Genomic DNA, 26,017 nt, shown 5'->3' with positions numbered 1-26,017 from the left:
CTAGAATACTGTCTTGGGCTAATCGTTACTTTTTTTCTCCAAAGAGCCACCTTGCGTTTCACTCTGAAACACTTAACATTTTGATAGTCTTTTACAGAATGGAACTCTTGTTTTTTCTAAGATCTTGAAGAGTGACTTATTACATTTAGAGTATTAAAAAGCACTGCATGTTTTGGAATTGTTACTGAGATCTTTAATTTCCCAGTGCCCAAGTATTAAGTTTTTTGTTTTAAGAAATATTAGTAAAAAAAAAAAAAAGCTAAAATTTAAGATTATCTTCTGAAGTTTAATAAAGTAGGCACTACAATTTTGGAAATTCAGTGTGTTTTAAGATTTGGTTCATTTGTCAGTACTGTAACATTTTATGTACCAATCATGAATTTTTAGTGTGAATGCTAGTAGACTCACTTACAAGCCATCTATTGAATTGGCCCTTTGGACTGCTCCTCAAAACTCCATTCTGTTCAAGCCTAGTTTGCTTTATGCTATGATTAGAGGGTTTGTTACTAAAACAGACAGGGGTGAGGTTTTTAAACTTAATCACTAAAATATGTTCACTTTCAAATGTTTAATCCATAGGGTTATTCTTAAATGATTATAGATACTGCAGTCAACACTTTGTGAAATTCCCCTGATACGAGAATTAAAAAAAAAAACAGACTCTCTTCTACTCACTTTTAATGCCGGCTGGTATTTACTGTTACATTCATGGCACCCTTTGAGGTCACATTTCATTAGTAACTTTTGTAACAATATGGATCTATACCATTTTTGTAGCAAAGAGGATTTTTTTTTTGAGGTGGCTGCAGAGGACATGGGGGTTTGGAAGAAGGGAATAGGTTAGTTAGTTCTGGTTCCCCGTTATTGCGAAGAAACATTCCTATTTTTAATGTATATATGCATCTTTTGAAATTATAAAGTTTTATCTGTGAAAATACAGAAAAATGACAGCAAAAAGTTTTAGTAAAAAATACCTAACAGATGCAGGATCAAATATTCCTCATTTTTAAACATAATTCACTGTATTTTAAGATGAACACTTTCACATTACATTTTTTTAAAATGTCTACACAGTTTATTATCAATTCACAAGTGAACACTTAAAACACGGATGCATTTAGCCGGAGAAAATGAGTTCCTGAATTGTCCCAGGATTAAGGAATTGAATGTATATCTAATGCAATGTTAGTTTTCAAACTTTGAAAGTTTGCAAGTTTTAAATAAGGTTTTAGCCTCTGGATATTTTAAGTAGGAGAATTCTCTCTTGCCTAACTTGTTACATACTTACTATCATTTGGCACATTTATTACATCAATAATGAAATCCTAGAAAAAGTTATAAAGAGTATTTAATGCCATCTGCAGATGTACTACAGGGAGAAATGTACATGTTCCAGACTCAAGAGTATGTATAATACATACCTAGAAAAGAGTTTGAATATGTGAAAATATTGATAGTGATTGTAAGTGATGTGATAATGGGTGATTTTGTTTTCTTTCTGCTTTTTTGTATTTTATTAAATTTCTTTTTCAGGAGGAAAAAATACCTTGTTAGGTTATAGTTTGAAATTTTGCTTTTAAAATATGTAAAGGATTGTTTTTGGGATATACGTTTAATTAGTCAAGGTGTTTTTTTTTTTGTTTTTTTTTTTAATGAAAATTAGGAAGCACTTCATATTTTAGTTCCTTAGGAACACTCAAAGGCGTCTTTGAGGTAGTTTATTTTAGGTTTTAAATTGCTGTAGACATTATCAACAATACATAAGGCTGGACTTTCGGTGGCTCAGATGGTAAAGAAACAGCCTGCAATGTATAGGATACCTGGGTTTGATCCCTGGATTGAGAAGATACCCTGGGGAAGGGATTGGTTACCCACTCCAGTGTTCTTCCTTGGAAAATCCCAGGTACAGAGGAGCCTGGCAGGCTACAGTCCATGGGGTTGGCAAGAGTCAGACATGACTGGGCAACTAACACTTTTACTTTCACTTTGTTTTTAGTAAGACAACTTGATAACAGAAGACAAGTATTACAATTTTTCACACTGTATGAATTTATAAACTTCAAGGCATGAAGAGTAAAACTGGATGCCTACTCCCATTTAATTAAACTTGTTCTTCAGATTTAACCCATGCATGTTTCCTTTCCTGAAGGAAAGGGCTTCTTGTGCTCCTTAAAAGCACTGGTTACTTTGATATGAGGATCTGATATTTTTCCTGTTACCTACTTACCTGTTTTTAAATACATGAAATGAACTTTATGATGCCTTCTAGTTCCTTGCATACTTGCGATAATTGATCTTGCAGTATTTGTTCTTACTGTTTATTTCTACCGGAGAGTTTCAGCTTTTTCCAAACCCTTGAAGAGTTACTTCAGACGAGATACTTCTTCCAGTAATCACATTGACTGCCAACATACGGAACATAATGTATATTTGCTGTTAATTTAACTCAGAACAGAGTATCAGTTAAAGATTAAACCGAGTATTGTAGGCAGATTAAAGAATGGGTTTAGAACGGTTTTATGTGCCAGTTCATCTCATTTTTCTTTGTTTACTGCCTCACCCTCATTTTCTTCCAGCATTCATCATATTTTGTGACCTGTTACATTTCTTATTTGGGGCATATAATATTGATATTAACAGGATGAATCTCTTGGTTTCATGCTTAGTATAAGACTTAGGCCACAAACATCTAATGACATCATGGGTAGAAAATAAGATACAAAAAATTATTGCAGACGTTTAACTTTTAAATTGCAGACTATCGGTGGTCCATGTCAAGTCATAGTTCACAAGTGGGAGACTCATCTACAACCACGATCAATAACCCCTTTAGGTATGGGCATTAACTGCATCTGTTTGAGGCATATGCATAAAGTTACTAATATGCTGCACATTGGCTTAGTGGGATTTAATAAGTATTTATTTTAAAGTTTAAGGTAAATGCATTGTCAATACTACAAGTTTCACTTAGTGTCTTACTTTCAAAACTAAGCAGTTCTTAATTGCCTTTCTTCATAAACTTAATTAGAAACCTTTGCCTAGTTATTTTTAATTTCTTGGATTAGATGACTTTACGGAATATATATTTCCATTTGGAGTAGTTAGAAAAGTTTGTAAAATAGCATTTTTCTTAACTGAGCATCTGTCTGTGGCTTTGATTACTTGCTCAGAGAACTTAGAGAACATTCAAGGAAAGAACTAACACAAAACAGTGATTCTTTTAACTTTGAGTAGTATGTTATTTTATTTATTGTGTGTGTGTGTTTTTTTAAACTAGTGAATATTTGAATAAACTTGTATGAATGAATTCAAATTTCCTGGTCGTAGCAGACATTTTCTCCCAATACCCTGCTGGCTATGTTAAAGTTGCTATTCAGATAATTTTTTTTTGTTTGTTTAAATGTTATTTAGTTTTTGTATGCCTAACAGTGGCATTTCTCTTCATACAAGTATTTTTGAATTTCCTTTTCCATACTGAGATTGAAATTCGAAATTCTTTTCACATACATTAAATTACCCACTTGGTTTCATGTATAAATTAGTGCTGAGAAATCTAGAGAAAATTATAAAGATAATAAATGGCTTGTTAGTTACTAGCTTAGATTAGAAAATAATGAGTGATTCTGCTTTACCCTGCATCAAGGACACATCTCTTTAAACAAATATCTTGTTCTATCCTCTGTTGGATTTTCTTTTTGCATGTTTTAATACATTTCTGATATTATATTTAGAATTGTTATGATAGTGTACTTTAGAATTATACTGAGGTTGGAAATTATTAGGAATTGAATATTTTAAAAATGCATTTTGAAGCATCCTGCAATTAAATATATTTTCTTTGAGAGGTAGGATGATTTTGTTTCTGGTCTTTTTAATAATTTTATTTTAAGCTTTTGGGAAGTATAACTTCTGAACTTAAGAGCTGTGTGAAATATACCAGAGAATCTTTACTGGAAACTATCACACTTATTTTGACAACTACTTCAGATTTATGCTTAAAGTAAACTGGGGAATGAAGTAGCAGGGAAGATAATCAGTATTTTACTTACAGGGTGGGGATTAACAGTTTTTCTCATTTAGTTAACATTTCTTTTGGAAGGGAGCACTTACCTTTTGGTAGTTCCTCACAGCTCTATGTATACAGGTAAGTTTATGCTGTTTGAAAAGCTTTTAGCTGGCTGTAGAGAATGGTTGGGGTTTGAGGAGCATTATATTTTAGTTAAGATCAGAATAGGCACTATGTGAGAATAAGCATTTTAATTGTGCCAATACCTTTGGTTTGAAAAAAACCAGGCAATATTGTTGTCCAGCATCTTGTCAGTCTCGTACATTGGTTGGTATAAACATTTGTCCCAGTGCCTCTAGTCTGGAGCACCTCTCTGAGAAGTTTTCTTTTCTCTTCCTTGTAACATTGTGAATAATCACCATGAATGTAAGAACTATTACTGTCTGATAGCCTCCTTAAAAAGGGTTTCTTTATTGAGGGCTACAATAAATATGCTTATTCACTTTGGGATGCTTTTATATTTTTAATTTTTTAAAAAATCCTTAAGGTGGGTAATTTCTCAGTTGTTAATTCAGTATGTACATCATGAATTTTAACTAAGTTTTCTATTTTCCTTCAATTTTAGAAAGTGAAATTATTATTGACGATGGACAATTTGGAATCCACAGTAAGTGAGACTGAGTTTTCAAAAATCTTCACATTCACATGGTTGAGATCTTACATAACATTTCATTAGAAACAGCACAGAGACATAAGAGTATGATTTTTTTTTAGATTATTTATCTATTTGGTTTTGGTTGTACTGGATCTTTGTCTTGTTAGGATGAGTTGGAGTTTCTCATTACAGTAGCTACTCTTGTTGCAGAGAACAGGGTCTAGGCACAAGGGCTTCAGTAGTTGCAGCTCAGGGACTCATTAGTTGTGGTGCATGAGTTTTAGTTGTCTGTGGTGTGTAGAATCTTCCTGGACCAGGGGTCAAACCTGTGTCCCATGCATTGGCAGGTGGACTCTTAATCCACTGGATCACCAGGATCTACTGTATCACCATGCTGCTTGTGGAATCTTAGTTCCTCAATCTGGGGGATCAAACCTGTGTCCTCTGCAGTGGAAGTGCAGAGTCCTAACCATTGGACCACCAATGCTTTATAATTTCATCTTTTTGATTTTTATTTGGCTGGTAACTTTAGGTGTATGAATTAATAGAATTAAAAGTATTATACTTAATTGTTACTATATCATCACTTAACACTACTGTGTTTGAGAATATTAATTGTTCTAAACCTTTAAATGTGAACTATTACTCATAAGCTGCATTTTTGCATTGTTTGTGCATTTATACTAAAATCCAGATTAAGGAGAATGTTCTAGTCATTCTGGCTGAGTAAACAATTTACAGTGGAGTACAGTCTCTAGGCTGGTGGGCTGAGTAGTTCCACTGAGCCATCAGGGAAGTCTGCTGCTGCTGCTGGTGCTAAGTCGCTTCAGTCTGACTCTGTGCGACCCCATAGACGGCAGCCCACTAGGCTCCTCTGTCCCTGGGATTCTCCAGGCAAGAATACTGGAGTGGGTTGCCATTTCCTTCTCCAGTGCATGAAAGTGAAAAGTGAAAGTAAAGTCGCTCAGTCGTATCGGACTCTTAGTGACCCCATGGACTGCAGCCTACCAGGCTCCTCCATCCATGAGATTTTCCAGGCAAGAGTACTGGAGTGGGGTGCCATTGCCTTCTCTGCAGGGAAGTCTGGGCGTGAGTGTATTGATTGTGGTTTTACTAGGTACAAGTGTTTATCTACTTTACAGATGTATAGGCTTTTGCAGTGTTTGGACAGTAATTTAACTTATTTTCTTGATTTTGTTTGGGATTATTTATATTGCATCATAAAGTAGTCTAACACTTGAGATGGTAGTGGTTTCTCTTTATGTATAAAATTTTGATAGTTAGGAAATCAGACCTAAGGAGAAAATTTCCTTGATTTTTTTTTTTTTTTTTAAATCCTATTGATGGAAAACTTAGGTCCAAAACAGTTGACAGCTCCCTGGTATTTATGACAATGTTATTACTTTTGTTAGTAAGAAACTTCAAATTAAACAGTGCTAGCAGTGTTATCACAATCATGCAGTTTATCAATGACAGACTATGTAGGTGGATAATACATTTTTTTTTTTTCACTTTAAAAAAAATTTATTTTTCATTGAAGGATAATTGCTTTACAGAATTTTGCTGTTTTCTGTCAAATCCCAACATGAATCAGCCATAGATACACATATATCCCCTCCCTTTTGAACCTCCCTCCCATCCCATCCGTCTAGGTTGATACAGAGCCCCTTTTTGAGTTTCCCAAGTCATATAGAAATTCCCATTGGCTATCTATTTTACATATGATCATGGAGGTTTCTGTGTTACTCCTTCCCTACATCTCCTCCTCTCCTCCCCTCTCCCCATGTCCATAAGTCTATTCTCTGTGTGTTTCTCCATTGCTGCCCTGTAAATAAATCCTTTAGTACGATTTTTATAGATTCCGTATATATGTGTTAGAATACTATATTTATCTGTATCTTTCTGACTCACTTCACTCTGTATAATAGGTTCTAGATTCATCCACCTCATTAGAACCGACTCAGATGCATTTCTTTTTATGGCTGAGTAATATTCCATTGTGTATGTGTTCCACAACTTCTTTATCCATTCAACTGTCGATGGACATCTAGGTTGCTTCCATGTTCTAGCTACTGTAAATAGTGCTGCAGTGAACAATGGAATACATGTGTCTCTTTCAATTTTGGTTTCCCCAGGGTATATGCCTAGAAGTGGGATTGCTGAGTCCTATGGTAGTTTTATTCCTAGTTTTTAAGGGAATCTCCGTACCGTCTTCCATAGGGGCTGGATCAATTTACATTCCCACAAACAGTGCAAGAGTGTTCCCTTTTCTCCACACCCTCTCCAGCATTTATTGTTTGTAGACTTTTTGATGATGGTTGCTCTGACCGGTGTGAGGTGATATCTCATTGTAATTTTGATTTCCATTTCTCTAATAATGAGTGATATTGAGCATCTTTTCATGTGTTTGTTAGCCATCTGTATGTCTTCTTTGGAGAAATGTCTGTTTAGGTCTTTTTCCCACTTTTTGATTGGGTAGTTTGTTTTTCTGGTATTGAGTTGTATGGGCTGCTTGTATATTTTGAAAATTAATCCTTTGTCAGTTGTTTCATTTGCTACTATTTTCCCCCATTCTGAGGCTTGTCTTTTCACCTTGCTTATAATTTCCTTTGCTGTGCAAGAGCTTTTAATTTTAATCATGTCCCACTTGTTTACTTTTGTTTCTATTTCCATTACTCTAGGAGGTGGGTCATAGAGAATCTTGGTTTGATTTATGTCATCGAGGGTTCTGCCTGTGTTTTCCTCTTAAGAGTTTTATAGTTTCTGGTCTTACATTTAGGTCTTTAATCCATTTTTAGTTTATCTTTGTGTATGGTGTTAGGAAGTGTTCTAATTCCATTCTTTTACATGTAGCTGTCCAGTTTTCCCAGTACCATTTATTGAAGAGGCTGTCTTTGCCCCATTGTATATTCTTGCCTTCTTTGTCAAAAATAAGGTGCCCACAGGGGCATGGGTTTATTTCTGGGCTTTCTATCTTGTTCCATTGGTCTATATTTCTGTTTTCGTACCAGCACCATACTGTTCTGATGCCTGTAGCTTTGTAGTATAACCTGAAGTCAGGAAGGTTAATTGTTCCAGCTCAATTCTTCTTTGTCAAGACTGCTTTGGCTATTTGGGGTCTTTTGTGTTTCCGTGTGAATTGTGAAATTTTTTGTTCTAGTTCTGTGGAAAATGCCATTGATAATTTGACAGGGATAGCATTAAATCCATAATTGCATTTGGTAGTATACTCATTTTCACAATATTGATTCTTCCTACCCAGGAACATGGAATATCTTTCCATCTGTTTATGTCATCTTTGATTTCTTTCATTAGTGTCTTATAATTTTCTTTGTACAGTTCTTTTGTCTCCTTAGGTAAATTTATTCCTGGATATTTAATTCTTTTTGTTGTAATGGTGAATGGAATTGATTCCTTAATCGCTCTTTCTGATTTTTTTCATTGTTAGTATATAAAAATGCAAGTGATTTCTGTATATTGATTTTGTATCCTGCAACTTTGCTAAATTCACTGATTAGCTCTAGTAATTTTCTGGTACTATCTTTAGGGTTTTCTATGTACAGTGTCATGTCATCTGCAAACAGTGAGAGCTTTACTTCTTCTTTTCCGATCAGGATTGCTTTCATTTTTTTTTCTTTGATTGCTGTAGCTAGGACTTCCAAAACTACATTGAATAATAGTGGTGAAAATAGACACCCTTGTCTTGTTCCTGATCTTAGGGGGAATGCTTTCAGTTTTTCACCATTGAGAATAATGTTTGCTGTAGGCTTATCATATATGGCCTTTACTGTGTTGAGGTAGGTTCCTTCTATGCCTGTTTTATGAAGAGTTTTAATCATAAATAGGTGCTGAATTTTGTCAAAGGCTTTTTCTGCATCTATTGGGATGATTAAATAGTTTTAACTTTCAATTTGTTAATGTGGGGTATCACATTGATTGATTTGCTTACATTGAAGAATCCTTGCATCCCTGGAATAAACCTAACTTGATCATGGTGTATGAGCTTTTTGATGTGTTGCTGAATTCTGTTTGCTAACACTTTGTTGAAGATTTTTGCATCTATGTTCATCAGTGATATTGGCCTGTAGTTTTCTTTTTTGTGTGTTGTCTTTGTCTGATTTTGGTATCATGGTGATGGTGGCCTCGTAGAATGAGTTTGGAAGTGTTCCTTCCTCTGCAATTTTTTGAAAGATTTTTAGAAGGATAGGCATTAGCTCTTCTCTTAAATGTTTGATAGAATTCTCCTGTGAAGCCATCTGGTCCTGGGCTTTTGTTTTTTGGGAGATTTTTTATCACAGCTTCATTTTCAGTGCTTAAAATTGGATTGTTCACAATTTCTATTTCTTCCTGGTTCAGTCTTGGAAGATTGAACTTTTGTAAGAATCCGTCCATTTCTTCCAGGTTATCTGTTTTATTGCCATATGGTTGTTCAAAATAGTCTCTTATAATCCTTTGTATTTCTGCATTGTCTGTTGTGACCTCTCCTTTTTCATTTCTAATTTTGTTGATTTGATTCTTCTCTCTTTTTTCTTGATGAGTCTGGCTAAAGGTTTGTCAGTTTTATTTATCTTCTCAAAGAACCAGCTTTTAGTTTTATTAATCTTTACTATTGTTTCTTTCATTTCCTTTTCATTTATTTCTGCTCAAATTTTATGATTTATTTCCTTCTACTAATTTGGGGGTTTCTTTCTTCTTCTTTTCCTAGTTGTTTTAGGTGTAAAGTTAGGTTGTCTATTCACTGTTTTTCTTGTTTCTTGAGGTAGGATTGTATTGCTATAAACGTCCCTCTTAGAACTGCTTTTGCTGCATCCCATACATTTTGAGTTGTGTTTTCATTGTCACTTGTTTCTAGAAATTTTTTTGATTTCCCTTTTGTTTTCTTCAGTAACCTGTTGGTTATTTAGAAATGTATTGTTTAATCTCCATGTGTCTATGTCAAATCTGTTTTTTTACAGTTTTTCTTGAAATTGATATCTAGTCTCATAGTGTTGTGGTCTGAGAAGATGCTTGATATGATTTCAGTTTTCTTAAATTTACTGAGGTTTGATTTGTGACCCAAGATGTGGTCTGTCCTGGGTAATGTTCCATGTGCACTTGAGAAGAAGGTGTATTCTTCTGCATTTGGATGGAATGTCCTGAAGATATCAATGAGATCCATCTCATCAAATGTATCATTTAAGACTGTGTTTCCTTATTAATTTCTGTTTTGATGATCTGTCCATTGGTGTGAGTGGGGTGTTAAAGTGTCCTACTGTTATTGTGTTACTGTCAATTTCTCCTTCCATGTCTGTTAGTGTTTCTCTTATGTACTGAGGTGTTCCTATGTTGGATGCATAGTTACTTACAATTATTAATGTCTTCCTCTTGGATTGATCCCTTAATCGTTATTAGTGTCCTTCCTTATCTCTTGTAATCTTCTTTATTTTAAGGTATATTTTGTCTGATATGAGGATTGCTACTCCAGCCTTCTTTGGCTTCCCATTTGCATGAAATATATTTTTCCATCCTCTCAATTTCAGTCTATATGTGTCTTGAGGTCTGAAGTGGGTTTCTTGTAGACAGCATATATATGTGTCTTCTTTTTGTACCCATTCAGCCTGTCGTCTTTTGGTTGGAGCATTTAATCCATTTACATTTAAATTAATTATTGATATGTATGTTCCTATTGTCATTTTCTTAATTGTTTGGGGTTGATTTTGTAGATCTCTTTTCTTCTGTTGTATTTCCTGACTATATAAGTCCATTTAACATTTGTTGTAAAGTTGGTTTGGTTGTACTGAATTCTCTTAACTTTTGCTGTCTGAAAAGCTTTTCATTTCTCCGTCAATTTTGAATGAGATCCTTGCCGGGTACAGTAATCTTAGTTGTAGATTTTTCCCTTTCAGTACTTTAAATATATCCTGCCATTCTCTTCTGGCCTGCAGAGTTTCTGCTGAAAGATAAGCTATTAAATGTATGGGGTTTCCCTTGTATGTTACTTGTTGCCTCTCCCTTGCTGCTTTTAATATTCTTTCTTTGTGTTTAGTTTTTGTTACTGTCCTGGTGTTTCTCCTTGGGTTTATCCTGTCTGGGACTCTTTGTGCCTCTTGGACTTGATTGACTATTTCCTTTTCCATGTTGGGGAAATTTTCAACTATAATCTCTTCAAAAATTTTCTCATACCCTTTCTTTTTCTCTTCTGGGACCCCTGTAATTGGAATGTTGGTGCATTTGATATGGTCCCAGAGGTCTCTGAGACTGTCCTCAGCTCTTTTCATTCTTTTTACTCTATTCTGCTCTTCAGAAGATATTTCTGCCATTTTATCTTCCAGCTCACTGATTTTTCCTTCTGCTTCAGATATTCAGATATTGATTCCTTCTAGAGTATTTTTAATTTCAGTAATTGTGTTTGTCTCTGTATGTTTATTGTTTAATTCTTCTAGGTCTTTATTTATTGATTGTTGCATTTTCTCCATTTTACTTTCAAGATTTTTGATCATCTTTTATAATCATTATTCTGAATTCTTTTTCAGGTAGTTTGCCTGTTTCCTCTTCATTTATTTGGACTTCTGTATTTCTAGTTTGTTCCTTCATTTGTGCATTATTTCTCTACCTTTTCATTATTTTTTTTTGTAATTTTTTTTTTTCATTTATTTTTATTAGTTGGAGGCTAAGTACTTTGTGTTTGAGGTCTCCTTTTCTCAGGCTTCAAGGAAAGTTGAATTCTTTCCTTGAAGAAGGTTGACTTCTTTCTTCCTTTTGGTTTCTGCCCTCTTAAGGTTGGTCCGGTGGTTTGTGTGACCTTCCTATAGGATGAGATTTGTGCTGAATTTTTGTTTGTTTTTCTTCTGATGGGAAAGGCTGAGTGAGGTGGTACTCCTGTCTGCTGATGATTGGGTTTGTATTTTTGTTTTATTTGTTGTTTAAATGAGGTGTCCTATACAGGATGCTACTGGTGGTTGGGTGACAGTGGGTCTTGTATTCAGGTAGTTTCTTTTGTGTTAGTTCTCACTATTTGGTACTCCCTAGGGTTAGTTCTCTGGTAGTCTAGGGTCTTGGAAGAGTCAGTGCTCCCACTCCAAAGGCTCAGGGCTTAATCTCGTTGGAGTCATGAACTATGCCATGGCTCAGGAGACAAACAGCTCCAGAAATGGGTGGGTATTGTTACTCGCTAAAATCTTTCAACAAATATTTGTTCAGTACTTGGTGTATGTCAGGCTCTGTTCCAAACCCCTTTGCCTGTTAGGCCTCGGCTACCCTCTGGGTGGCAACCACCTCTTCCCTGCCCCTAGCATCTCCCAGTACATTTAGTTTGTTTGATTCTTACCTCCTGGTATCTCCACTGCCAGCACTAGTGGAATAACTACTTTTCAGCTGAGTATCTCATGTGACACTTTGGAAGTGTAACCATGGTCACCAGTGGAACAACTGCTAGGTTATAAGCCTTCTTGGGATATGTATTTTTTCTGAGATAGATTTGTATTACTTTGATAATATATTCAATAAGAGTATTTTAATTTAGTTTTAGTTCTTAATGTTCATTTAGTTTTTTCGCCCTTCATATGTATATACTTCATATAAAAGTTTTCTTTTAATGACAAATTTGAGACTACTTGTATATTTGCTTTGAAGAGAAATACCAGTGATAGTTAACCTGAGTGTATCAAACTGTGAATGTTAACTGAAACTGTCAACGTGTCTTGTAGTTATTGGATTGTTTTTTAAAATGTGTATATTAATTGGTGTTCTTCATACTTTTTCTAGATGGTATTGAGACTCTGGATTCTGGATGGCTTACATGTCAGACCGAAATCAGATTACGTTTGCATTATTCCGAAAAACCTCCTGTCTCAATAACCAAGAAAAAATTTAAAAAATCTAGATTTAGGTAGGACCATGTGTATTTGTTACTTGACTTATTTATTTTAATAATAATTAATTTAATAATTGCTGTAGATTTCTGATCCATCTGGTTATAGGCTTTAAGTGTATCAACTGAGGAAATAGCATACTTGTATTCTAACAAACAACAGGGTCTTGTAAAAGTGAATTTGTTTCCTTTCATGAAGATTACTACAGTTAAATGTACTTACGTTAGTCTTAATCTCCAAGTGTGAAACCAGAACATCTTTTTTTTTTTAACCTTACATAAGTGATTTCTAGGCTGACATGTCTTTGTAGTTCCTACCATTTGAAATGTCTTAGTGTAGCAATAAGTATTTGTTTTGAAATTGATGTGATGAAATGATTTTGTGTTAAATGAGGGGAGAATGGCATAAACAGAAAAATGGTCATTGGAAATACACTTCAGTGTCCTAAATTTTCCTGTGTCTTAAAAACAAAAAACCGTTTCATTAAGGAAAGGTCGCAGTTACCATAGCAGTTCCAGATTAGTGTAATTTTAATCTTAATTTAAGAAATAGATGTCAAGCTTTGTATAAATAAGTAAATAGTAACTTAAATTTTTGTAATGTCACCATGTATATCTTTGAATGAACTGATTTCTTAGGAAACCAGGCAGCCTTATCATTTGAATTTTTTTAAATTTGGGACCGAGAATTCTAAGTATGCTATGTAATGCAGTTTTTTCTAACAAAATGTCAGGACTGGGTTGAAAGGGTCATTTTTCAGTAACTAAAGTAGTTAGTAATAATAGTTAATATCTATTTTCATGATAAAATTAATAATGTTGCAGTTTTTAAATCCGTAAATGCTTTACAGTAACTGCTGAAAATATTATATTATTTATCCTAGTCATAAAATACATATGGGAAAGGGTGGGTGACACTTCTCAACCCTTTCCATTGGCCTGTTCTGAGAGTGAGTAAAGTGTTTTGGGTGTACCTTGTCTCTGTTCATTAGCTTTTTTAGGCCTCTGCTTTGCTTCTGAGAAACCTAGATAATTGGACCACATAACTGATCTGCTCGGTCAGTTTGATTGCAAAGATTTTCTAACCAGATAGTCATAATTAGATATTTTATTTACATGTTAAAAGAAGCATATAAGTTGTGTTATAGCTATAAAGTGTCTTTGTTTTATGACCTTGAAATAATGATGGTAGGACTTCTTGTTTCCACTGTAAGGGATGTGGTTCCATCCTTGGTTGGTGAACTAAGATCCTGCATACTGCGATGCAGCCAAAAAAATTAATAGATAATTAATTGTGTTCTGATTGGCTTGCTTATGCATACTGAGTCCTATGCTTTTCTTGTTTATATAGAAGTTGAGTGTTTGTATATATTACTGTGTTGCTTAGGCTTAAATTGGAATATTTTTATAACCATACTTATTTGGACACTACAAATTAACTGATTCTTACTGAAATAATTGTGCATAGCTAGCAATTGATGTTTATTTTGACAGTCTCTTTCCCCCAAATTCATAGTATTGATAGGTTAAGCCTTCATTTGCTAGAAAATAATTTATCTGCAAATTTATCATGACTATTTTAAAAGCTTAGTAACAGTGTTTGCATTTTGAATAAAACACTTGACATGATTTAAAATGTTTAAATCACATTTTATTTATTTTTAAAGACATTTATTCAGTGTCATGATCAGACTGTTACATGTAGCAATCAACAGCATGGGTGCAAAAGAAAGTCTGCTTTAAAACTCTCTCCTGGAATGCTTTACACAGAACAAACTTGAATAACCTATTACACAATTAGTCACAAATACAGTCCTCAAGTTTTTTACCCATACAGATGAGTATTGTCTAAAGCATCTTTCTTCATAGCTGCTGGGCCCTGCCACCACTGTGCTTGGCTGAGTTCACAACTCCGTTACAACCTGTGGCTTCCCTGTCACTTCTCTGGCTCTCCTCTCTTGCTAAGCTTTGTTTCCTGGCAGTAATTAAAACCATCTGCCACTGCCATAGCTACTGCTGCTGCTGGAACCACCAGAGTCACCTTGCTTTTGTGGTTTGGCAAGGTATTGGCCTTCAGTACCATATGAGCCAGAACTTCTCCCTCCAAAAGTTTCATCCTTTCATGAGTCCAGAATTTGATGTTGTAATTGCCAAAATAATTGTAGCTTCTGCCACCTCCAAAATTATTTCCATTATTATCAAATCCATAGCCATCCTCAAGGCCACCATATCCACCACCACCAATGGCTATCACCAAAGCCACCTGAAGTTTCCTCCACAAACAGAGTTGTCATCCTCACCACAACAACCTTGTTGATTACCACCAAAGTTTCCAGAACTACTTTTACCTCTTTGGCTGGATGAAGCACTAGCTATCTCTTGCTTAGATAGGCTTTCCTTACTTCACAGTTGTCACCATTCACAGTATGGTATTTCTGAACGGCAGTCTTATCTACAGAGTCATGGTCATCAGAGGTTACAAAAGCAAAGCCGCTCTTTTTGCCACTGCCTCAGTGATTCATGATTTCGATCACTTCCTTTTTCCCATACTGTTCAAATTAATCTCTTAGGTGATGTTCTTCAGTGTCTCCTTTAATGCTACCAACAAAAATCTTTTTCACATTTAAGTGAGCAGTTTGAGAATCTTCTCTTGATAGAACTCTCTTTGGTTCCACAACTCTTCCATCCATCTTGTGTGGTCTTGCATTCATGGCCACATCTGCCTCTTCCGATGACTTAACGTGACAAACCCATGCCTCTAGGGCACTTGGTATTTGTACACAGACGTTGTACCACAATGTCTGTGAGCATTCCCCAGTGCTCAGAATGGCTTCTCAGACTCTCCTTGGTTGTTTCAAAGCTCACTCTTGATGAAGAGCTTCTGCAGTTCGGGCTCTCTGGGAGACTCTGAGTTGGACTTGCCTTCAGCACTGCTTACTTAGCGATTTCCACAAGCCAAAAGCAGTAATCTAACAAGCAAATCTCACCACCACATTTTAAATACAAGTTTCTCTTTCACTTGATTCCACCAGAACTTGGAAAGCAGTGTTACTTTATGATAGACTATAACATTTATATATTCATTCAAATTCCAAAGAAAGGCAATGCCAAGGAATGTTCAAACAGCCACACAATTGCACTCATCTCATGCGCCAGCAAGGTAATGCTCAAAATTCTCCAAGCTAGGCTTCAACAGTACGTGAACTGTGAATTTCCAGATGTTCAAGCTGGATTTAGAAAAGGCAGAGGAATCAAGAGATCAAATTGCCAACATTTGTTGGATCATAGAAAAAGCAAGAGGGTTCTAGAAAAACGTCTACTTCTGCTTTATTGACTATGCCAAAGCCTTTGACCGTGTGGATCACAACAAACTGTGGAAAATTGTTGAAGAGATAGGAATACCAGACCACCTTACCTGCCTCCTGTATGCAGGTCCTATATGCATACCTGTATCTGTATGCAAGTCAAGAAGCAACAGTTATAGGTAGATATGGAACAACAGACTGGTTCCAAATTGGGAAAGGAGTATGTCAAGGCTATATATTGTCACCCTGCTTATTTAGCCTATATGCAGAGAACATCATGCAAAATGCAAGCCTTGTTGAAGCACAAGCTGGAATCAAGATTGCCGGGAGAAATATCAGTAACCTCAGATATGGAAATGACACTACCCTTCTGGCAGAAAGCAAAGAAGAACTAAAGAGCCTCTTGATGAAAGTGAAAGAAGAGTGAAAAAGCTGGCTTAAACTCAACATTCAGAAAATGAAGATCATGGCATCTGGTCTCATCACGTCATGGCAACTAGATGGAGAAACAATGGAAACAGTGAGAGACTTTATTTTTTTGCACTCCAAAATCATTGCAGATGGTGACTGCAACCATGAATTTAAAAGACGCTTGCTCCTTGGAAGAAAAGCTATGACTAACCTAGACAGTGTATGAAAAGGCATAGACATTATTTTGTCAACAAAGGTCTGTCTAGTCAAAGCTAGTAATCCAGTAATCATGTATGGATGTGAGAGTTGGACCATAAAGAAGGCTGAGCACCAAAGAATTGATGCTTTTGAACTGTGGTGTTGGAGAAGACTCTTGAGAGTCTCTTGGACTGCAAGGAGATCCAACCAGTGAATCCTAAAGGAAATCAGTCTAGAATATTCATTGGAAGAACTGATGCTGAAGCTGAATCTCCAGTACTTTGGCCACCTGATACAAAGAACTGACTCCTTGGAAAAGACCTTGATGCTGGGAAAGATTGAGTGGGAGGAGGAGTGCACGACAGAAGATGAGATGGTTGAATGGCATCACCGACTCAATGTACATGAGTTTGAGCAAGCTCCGGGAGTTGGTGATGGACAAGGAAGCCTGGCGTGCTGCAGTCCATGGGGTTGCAAAGAGTCAGACACAACTGAGTGAGTGAACTGAACTGATAACATTTATATAGGTACTTGAAGAAAACCTTTAATATAAATGAACTAAATCCTTTCACTGATCCCTTTAAATTTGGTTTGTTTGGGGAAGAGAGGTAGGTAGTTGCACACTGCTATTTGTAAACTAGCTTTTTTTTTTTTGGTCACAGCATGCAGCATCCTAGTTTCCTGACCAGGGATCAAACCCCTGTTGCCTATGTTGGGATCTTGGAGTCTTAACCACTGGACCACCAGGAAGTCCTGAGAATAGTCATATTTAATTTCCATGCCTTCTTGCCAATTCATCACAGTCCATTTGTAGTCGTTTTTTGTATGTCCTGGTAGAGAATGTTTGTTCCTTCAGGCTCACCAGCAAAATCAGTTGTTCAGAACTATTCCTAAGAGTTTGGAGAGAAGAAAGAATCTTTTTTGTTTGGATTATCAAAGTGGTGCTACTTTTGATTTTACAGTATGACTATGGCACATTATTACTAATTGAATAATCATGTCCCCTCTGGGATACCTTGGAATATGTGCCTGTAAGATAAGTCTGCACAGTTGTTGGAGGCAGCAGGTCATTAAGAGAGAACAGGCCTCACTAATGTAGTTCTATTACTTGTATTATTAAGTGGATCACATTTAAATCTAGAATGAAAAGCTTTCCTAGCTCAACTGCATTTTATACAATAACATTGCTCCTACATCATTGGTATTAAACTTATTTGATCTATGTACATTCCAGTTGGTGCAAGAAATAGTCTAGCATTGAGTTAACTTATTGGCATTACAAGTGTTCTCTGCAGCTGATTGCTTCTCATTTGGAGTAAATTAGTCTTTGTGACCCAGTGGCTTTTATTTTCACTGCTGTGGGAGTTATGACTCTTGGCTTCTTGTTTTGTTCCTTTGTTTCATTAAAAAGTACATATATGTAAATACATAAAAGCCATGCATAAATGCAAATGTATATACCATACTTTTAATACCATTAATACCATGGTTTTCTTTAATAATCTGTTCACAAAGTACCTGGTCTCACTGTAGTGAGGGGAAGTAGGGGAAATTTAAAATTTTACGACCTGGAAGTGTGCTTGTCGGCCCCGCAGATCTGTCTCTTGGTTCAACAGTGCTTGGACGGAACAGACCCAGGGATGCCCCTTGTTCCAGCCTCCAACTACCCTCCAACCCTTTTTCCAGTCGCAACTTCTGGAATCAGTCACTCAGCAGTCTGCAATCACCGGGACCAGCCCCCATTTTTTAATTCCTTATTACCGACCAATCATGAGCTCCCAGATTCGTTAGAATTAGTCTACTGAAGTGGAGGCCGCCATCAACCACCTGGTTAACATGCAGTTGCGGGCCTCCTACACCTACCTCTCTCTGGGCTTCTATTTCGACCGCGACGATGTGGCTCTGGAGGGTGTGGGTCACTTTTTTCGTGAATTGGCCAAGGAGAAGTGCGAGGGCATGGAGTGTCTCTTGAAACTGCAAAACCAGCGTGGCGGCCGCGCCCTCTTCCTGGACATGCAGAAGCCATCTCAAAATGAGTGGGGTAAAACCCAGGACTCTATGGAAGCCACCCTTGTTGTAGAGAAGAACCTGAATCAAGCCCTGTTGGATCTGCATGACCTGGCTTCTGCCCATGGAGACTCCCACATCTGTGATTTCCTGGAGAACCACTTCCTAGATGAGGAAGTGAAACTCATTAAGAAGATGGGTGACCATCTGACCAACCTCCGCAGGCTGGCTGGTCCCCAGGCTGGGTTGGGCGAGTTTCTCTTCCAGAGGCTCACCCCCAAGCACAACTAGCCAAGTTATTCAGACTCTGTGCTGACAACAACCAGTGTCCTTTGAAGAACCCGCCTAACATCAGGGCTGCCTGAAGCCCCTCTCTGCAGCCACTAGGCACCTTTTAACATGCTGGAGTCCTCTCTCAAGCCTTGGACCAAATGGAAACAATAAAGCCTTTTGCAGCATAACAACAACAACAAAAATTTACGACCTCCAACTCTTAATAGGCTCTTTTTTTTTTTATGTTTATTTGGCTGCATCAGGTTTTAGTTAACAGCATTCAGGATCTCGTTGTGGCATGTGGTCTTTTCTAGTTGAGGCATGAGGGCTTTTCTCTAGTTGTGGTGCTCAGGTTCTAAGGCACGTGGGCTCAGTAGTTGTGGTGTGGGTTTAATTGCTCTGCGGCATGTGGGATCTTAGTTCTCCAACTAGGGATCCAACCTACAAACCATGCATTGGTACGTGGATTCTTAACCACTGGACCACTGGGGAAGTCCCTGCCTAACAGTCTTTTAATGCACATTGACAGAATATGGTTCAAAATTGTACTTGTTATATATATATTTGTGAAACTTCTTGTAAGAAATTGAGATAGCCAGTTATAAATGGATAATAGTAAATGCCTCTTTAGATTCACTTTAAAAAACCCAAAGAATTAATTAAAATAGGCTTAGGCATAATGAGCATTTATCTCATTTTAATACTTGGCAAAAATGTGTGGAGATAAAAACACCACTATTTTATAAAATATAACTAATGCCTTAACCTGTAGTATGTATAGTTCTTTTGTTATTTGAGGGTTTAGCATATAAAGGGAACACTTTTAAATTTACTCTTTAGGTAGCGTATATATGGATTTTCTTTCTTCACTTTTTGCATTTCATCATTTTTTCCTTTCATTTAGGGTAAAGCTGACATTAGAGGGTCTGGAGGAAGATGACGATGATAGAGTATCTCCCACTGTTCTTCACAAAATGTCAAATAGCCTGGAGATATCCTTAATAAGCGACAATGAATTCAAGTGTAGACATTCACAGCCGGAGTGTGGGTATGGCTTACAGCCTGACCGTTGGACAGAGTATAGTATACAGACAATGGAACCAGATAACCTAGAACTAATATTTGATTTTTTTGAGGTGAGTATATTTCACTGAAGAGGGTGAGAGACAATGTAGACATGAGTTTATTTTTACATATGTTTTGATTTTTATTGTAGTCTTAATTTATGTAAACGTATGATTCATACAACTTTTTAGATGTTTACTCCTCTGTACATGTTAGCAGATTTTAAAAAACTTAGAGTTGGCAGACTCATATTATTAAGAATATAATTGAGAACTTCAGAATTGCATTCAAATTAAGACCAGATGTCTTGATGTCTGTGTGTATTTTAAACATAAATGAATGTATCCAAAGGCACTTTGAAGAATAGAAGCTGTTACTTAATAGGTAGGCTGATGTAACAAGCATGATTGAGCCTTCTTCATGACTGAAGTTTTGTTTATTGAAGCATTTTATAAGAATCCATTGTAATAATTAACTCATTTTTCCAACTTTACTTGATATTATAAATATGTAAGAAAAGATAGTTGCTGTGAAAATTGTGCCAAGTTATTCAGACTCTGTGCTGACAACTTTCTAGAACTGTTTGTGATGCTTATCTTGGCTTTTGGGCTGTTCAGCTGCTCCTCACAAATAAAACTGGGTCCTCCCCTAAGGTCCTGGCTCTTTGATATTTCCACTCACATTTACACTAGATTAGAGTTTGACTCTGAGGGTGGGGAATAAACCTTCCCCAACAGTAGCACCTAGCCACTGTTTCTGAAAATAGCAAAATTCAGGATGGATTAGAACCTGAGTAATTCTTATAGCTTTATAATATAAAGTTATCTTGCCTAATTAATAAGATCTGTGAGACATTTATTATAAAAATATGAAGTTTTGGTTGAACATTTCCTTGTTCTTTTGGTACCTACCTATTATCTCTTGAACAGCCTGACTTTTCTTTCATTTGGTTAGCAGTTTTGGAAATACTAATTTATTCAGAGACTAGGTGGATAAAACACACTATATAATATCAAGTATTCAGTGTCCTAGAGGTTACTATCCCTCTGTGTCATCTGTGTAGATGCATTTGTAAAGAACAAAATATACATTAAAAGTGAAAGTCGCTCAGTTGTGTTTGACTCTTTGTGACCCCATGATATAGTCCATGGAATTATCCAGGCCAGAATACTGGAGTGGGTAGCCTTTCCCTTCTCCAGGGGATCTTCCCAGCCCAGGAATCAAACCTAGGTCTCCCTCATTGCAGGCAGATTCTTCACCAGCTGAGCCACAAGGAGAATAATTACAGGTATATCTTGGGCTTCCCTAGTGCTCAGTGTTAACCAATCTGCCTGCCAAGCAGGAGACGCAGGTTTAACCCCTGGGTCAGAAAGATCCTTGGGAGAAAGAAATGGCAACCCACTCCAGTGTTCTTGCCAGGAAATCCAATGGTCAGAGGAGCCTGGTGGGCTTTAGTCCATGGGTTTGCAAGAGTTGATTACAACTTAGCAACTAAACAACAACAACAGGTATATCTTAGTCTTTGAATGTAAAAGTACTTAGAAACATTCAGTCGATGCTTTATGCTTGCGTAATATATGTTAGAGGATCAGAAATGCAAATCAAAAGTTATGATTAATGAACATAAAATCGTAAATATACTGTGTATTAAATATCTTTGCCTACTAAAAGAATATATGTTACTTGTTACAACAAAGCAATCTATCTAAATTACCTGAATATAAATTTGGTTGTATTTCTGATTGATTTTCTTCTATAGATTCCAAGTTGGTTTTAAGGGTGTCTTTTTTGATCTTTTAATGGGGAATATTGAATTATAAGAATCTGGGTTATTCTTATCCTTATTTTTCAGGAAGATCTCAGTGAACATGTAGTTCAGGGTGATGCTTTTCCTGGACATGTGGGTACAGCATGTCTCTTATCGTCCACCATTGCAGAGAGTGGGAAGAGTGCTGGAATCCTTACTCTTCCCATCATGAGCAGAAATTCCAGGAAAACAATAGGCAAAGTAAGAGGTGAGCTTAGACAAGCATGGTGGCCCTTTACAAATAAGCAAAGGTTGTTAGGATTCTAATTAGTTTCAAATTGTGCTTTTGAGAATGGTAAAGAATTAAATTAATAAGTTGTTTCAGAATATTAACAAATACATTCCCTGGTTGCTTATTGGTAAAGAATCTGTCTGCCAAGCAGGAAACACGGGTTGGATCCCTGGGTTGAGAAGATCCCCTGGAGAAGGAAATGTCAACCCACTCTAGTATTATTGCCTGGGAAATCCCATGGACAGAGGATCCTGGGGGTTGGTGGTCCATGGGGTCGCGAAAGAGTTGGATATGACTTAGTGACTGAACAACAGCAATTTGCTGGAAGCTTTACTTTGAATGGACATTGACTTGATTTCTCTCTGTTTGATCAATTGATAAAGCTGGTTTGAGTGATATTTAAGTGTAATTGAGTTCATCGTAGACTTTTAATTGTCTTTCTTTTCCCCTTCCTCCTTTTTTCCTTTGAAAGTTGACTATATAATTATTAAGCCGTTACCAGGATACAGTTGTGACATGAAATCTTCATTTTCCAAGTATTGGAAACCAAGAATACCATTGGATGTTGGACATCGAGGTGCAGGGAATTCTACAACAACTGCTCAGTAGGTTGAATATTTGAGTAGTACTAGCATTTGGTAGGAGAACGCAATGGCAACCCACTCCAGTACTCTTGCCTGGTGAATCCCATGGACGGAGGAACCTGGTAGGCTGTAGTCCATGGGGTCGTGGAGGGTCGGACACGACTGAGCGACTTCACTTTCACTTTTCACTTTCATGCATTGGAGAAGGAAATGGCAACCCACTCCATTGTTCTTACCTGGAGACTCCCAGGGACGGGGGAGCCTGGTGGGCTGCTGTCTTTGGGGTCGCACAGAGTCGGACATGACTGAAGTGACTTAGCAGCAGCATTTGGTAGCTTATGCTTGATGATAAGGTTTAACCAACTAAATGTCAAAGGATCCTTTTAATTATTACCCTGGATTTAAATGTAATTTGGTAATTGGGCTTTAAATTGGCTTGTAAATACCTATGATTATTAGAGCTTGATTTAAGGAATGCACACACCAACCAAGTAACGGTCAGTCTTATTTTGGGGATGGTAAAGTTAGCCTCAAAATAGAGAATAAGTACTGAGACCATTATTGAAAATATAGTTTACTAAACTTTACTAAATTTGTCTTTTCTTTATTAATGATAACTATATTTCTATATATTTATTTTCTTTCAGGCTTGCTAAAGTTCAAGAAAATACTATTGCTTCTTTAAGAAATGCTGCTAGTCATGTAAGTGAACCTCTCTTTAAACAACTTTGGACTGGTGGTCCACAGGTAGAAAAGTAGAGAGTTGTAGGTCGGGGCAGCCTTCTCCCTCCATTTACATTAATAGGGTAAAAGGGAGAATATTTCTGCTTTTTCTAAATATATTTCTCAGTGAAGATAAAATATTTCTAGGCATTTTAATTTCATTTCATGGTACAGATTGGAATTAAAGCAATGGAATCCTAATCATCCTCTTAAATGTTAATTAGGTGATTTGTAGTATGGTTGATACATATTATATAAATTACAGATACACAGTATAATGATTCACAATTTTTAAAGATTATGCTCCATTTATAGTTATTGTAAAATGTTTGCTATATTCCCTGTGTTGTATCTTTGTAGCTTATTTTAAACCTAATAGTCTGTACCACTTAATCCCCTATGCCTTTATTGCCCCTCTTGCCTTCCCTGTCTCCACTGGTAACCACTGTTCCATGCAAGTGATGTCATATAGTATAGTCTTTCTCTGTCTGACTTAGTTCACTTAGCATAATACCCTCCAAGTCCATCCATGTTGTTATAGATAGCAAAATTTCACTCTTTTATGGCTGAGCCGTACACACAGCTGAGCTGTGTGTGTGTACATACATACACCACATCTTTATCCATTCACTTCAGTTTCTTTATATCTTGGCAGTTGTAAATAATGCTACTATGAACATTGAAGAGATATATGTTTTCAAATTAGTATTTTTCAGCTATGTATCTAAGAGTGGAATTGGTGGGTCATATAGTAGTTCTCTTTTTAGCTTTTTGAAAAACCTTCATAACTTTTTCACAGTGTCAATACCAGTTTACTTTCCCACTAGCAGTGTAGGAGGGCTCCTTTTACATGCTTGCCAGCATTTATTTCTGTTCTTTTTGATGATAGCCATTCTTTTGATGATAGTGAGGTGATAACTCATTGGTTTTTTTGTTTTATATTTCTTTTCGGCTGTGCTTGGATCTTTGTTGCTCTGCAAGGGCTTCTCTAGTTGCGGCAAGTGGTGGCTACTCTTACTGCAGAGCAGGAGCTCTAAGGCATGTGAGTTTCAGTAGTTGTGGCACGAAGGCTTAGTAGTTGTGGTGCACAGGCTTATTTGTCTCGCAGATCAGAGTTTGATCCCATGTCCCCTGCATTGGTAGGTGGATTCTTAACCACTGGACCACCAGGAAGTCCAGTTCTTTGTGGTTTTGATTTGCATTTCCCTCATGCTGAGTGTTATAACATTTCCTGTATCTGTTGGTCATCTTCATTTCCGCTTTGGAAAAATGTTTATTCAGTTCTTCTAACATTTTAAATAATTGGATAGTTTTGGGTTTGTTTTTTTTTTTTTTTTTTGATGCTGAGTTGTAAATTTTTATATGTTAGACATCAACTCCTTATTAGTCATATCTCTTGGAAATATTTCCTCCTATTCAGTAGCTTGTCTTTTTGATGGTTTGCTTTGCTGTCAGAAGGTTTTTGAGTTTAATTCGGTCCCATTTGTTTAATTTTTAAGTATCCCCCCCTTTTTTTTTGAGATAATGTTTTAAGTGTTTGACACATGCAAAAATGTTCCCCATGAAACATTGCATTTCATCAATTGAATTACTATGCTCATTTAGATACTCTGTAAATAATGCTTACAGAAGGATTTGATAGTGATTTTGTGTAACACTTGGGCTTCCCTGGTGGCTCAGATGGTAAAGAATCTGCCTGGAATTTCAGGAAACCCAGGTTCAAACCCTGAATTGGGAAGATCCCCTGGAGAAGGGAATGGCTACCCACTCCCAGTATTCTTGCCTGGAGAATTCTGTGGAGAGAGGAGCCTGGTGGGGGTCACAAAGAAAGACACTTAGTATGTCAGTTTGCCTCCTGTATACCAACCTGATTATGTTGAACTTCTTAACTTTTTATAGTACTGTGTGTGTGTGTATAATATATATCCTTATATATATTATGTATATATATAATACTTATATATATAAAACTCCATATATATATGGAGATATATATATACACACACTGTATACCATCCTGATTCTAACCTGATTATGTTGAATTTCTTAACTTTTCTTATATCGTTATTCAGTTAGTGGTTTTTTTTTTTTTAGCTTTTAGTTTTTTCAGTACCTGAAGTTTGACATTTTAAATCAAGAGCCTGTGTGTTTCCTCCTCCCTCACCTTCTACTGTACCTCAAGTTAAGCTTCATGTTCTGAAAAAAACTGAGAAACTCTAATTATATTTCAGTTTTTTCCCATTGTCCTCCACATACATGCCTTAAACTTTGCCTTTTTAAAAATAGTTCAGCAAATAAACTATTTGTTAGATTTTAATTTTATCACTTATATGAAGCAAACAACTATTCTAAGACGTACTTTTCCCATATTTTAAGGTCTCTAAAATTGGGATAGGATTTACAACTGTCTTAACTTGTCATGGTTTGGTTGGCATTGTTTTTTCTCCCTCTTAGTGGTGTATAAAATAATGATGCATTTTGTATTTCTTGACATCTTCAGTTCAGTTCAGTCACTCAGTTGTGTCCGACTCTTTGCAACCCCATGAATCACAGCACACCAGGCCTCCCTGTCCATCACCAACTCCTGGAGTTTACTCAAACTCATGTCCATAGAGTCGATGATGCTATCCAGCCATCTCATCTTCTGTCGTTCCCGTCTCCTCCTGCCCCCAATCCCTCCCAGCGTCAGGGTCTTTTCCAATGAGTCAACTCTTTGCATGAGGTGGCCAAAGTGTTGGAGTTTCAGCTTCAGCATCAGTCCTTCCAGTGAACACCCAGGACTGATCTCTTTTAGGATGGACTTGTTGGATCTCCTTGCAGTCCAAGGGACTCTCAAGAGTACTTCTCCAACACCACAGTTCAAAAGCATCAATTTTTTGGCGCTTAGCTTTCTTTACAGTCA

At 36.6% G+C, this 26,017-nt stretch overlaps 2 protein-coding genes across 3 annotated transcripts in view; both read left to right on the top strand.

Annotated features, from left to right (window-relative positions):
* The window catches only part of GPCPD1 (glycerophosphocholine phosphodiesterase 1), a 63,575-nt gene that overhangs the window by 16,594 nt on the left and 20,964 nt on the right, over positions 1-26,017 (top strand). For both annotated transcript variants that reach the window (XM_043882719.1, XM_043882718.1), the window contains 7 exons: positions 2,758-2,833; positions 4,632-4,673; positions 12,405-12,528; positions 19,609-19,840; positions 21,622-21,784; positions 22,281-22,413; positions 23,040-23,094. In XM_043882719.1, the coding sequence (XP_043738654.1) occupies positions 2,758-2,833; positions 4,632-4,673; positions 12,405-12,528; positions 19,609-19,840; positions 21,622-21,784; positions 22,281-22,413; positions 23,040-23,094 (825 nt within the window). The remainder of the gene's footprint in view (positions 1-2,757; positions 2,834-4,631; positions 4,674-12,404; positions 12,529-19,608; positions 19,841-21,621; positions 21,785-22,280; positions 22,414-23,039; positions 23,095-26,017) is intronic.
* On the top strand, positions 16,834-18,889 carry LOC122681031 (ferritin light chain-like). Its single transcript, XM_043882720.1, has one exon. The coding sequence runs from the start codon at positions 18,261-18,263 to the stop codon at positions 18,720-18,722; it is 462 nt and encodes a 153-aa protein (XP_043738655.1). The 5' UTR covers positions 16,834-18,260; the 3' UTR covers positions 18,723-18,889.

Source organism: Cervus elaphus, chromosome 23, assembly GCF_910594005.1.
Source record: "Cervus elaphus chromosome 23, mCerEla1.1, whole genome shotgun sequence".
NCBI lineage: Eukaryota > Metazoa > Chordata > Mammalia > Artiodactyla > Cervidae > Cervus > Cervus elaphus.
The sequence above is the reverse complement of the archived record's forward strand: the minus strand, read 5'-3'. Positions and strand labels throughout refer to the sequence as shown.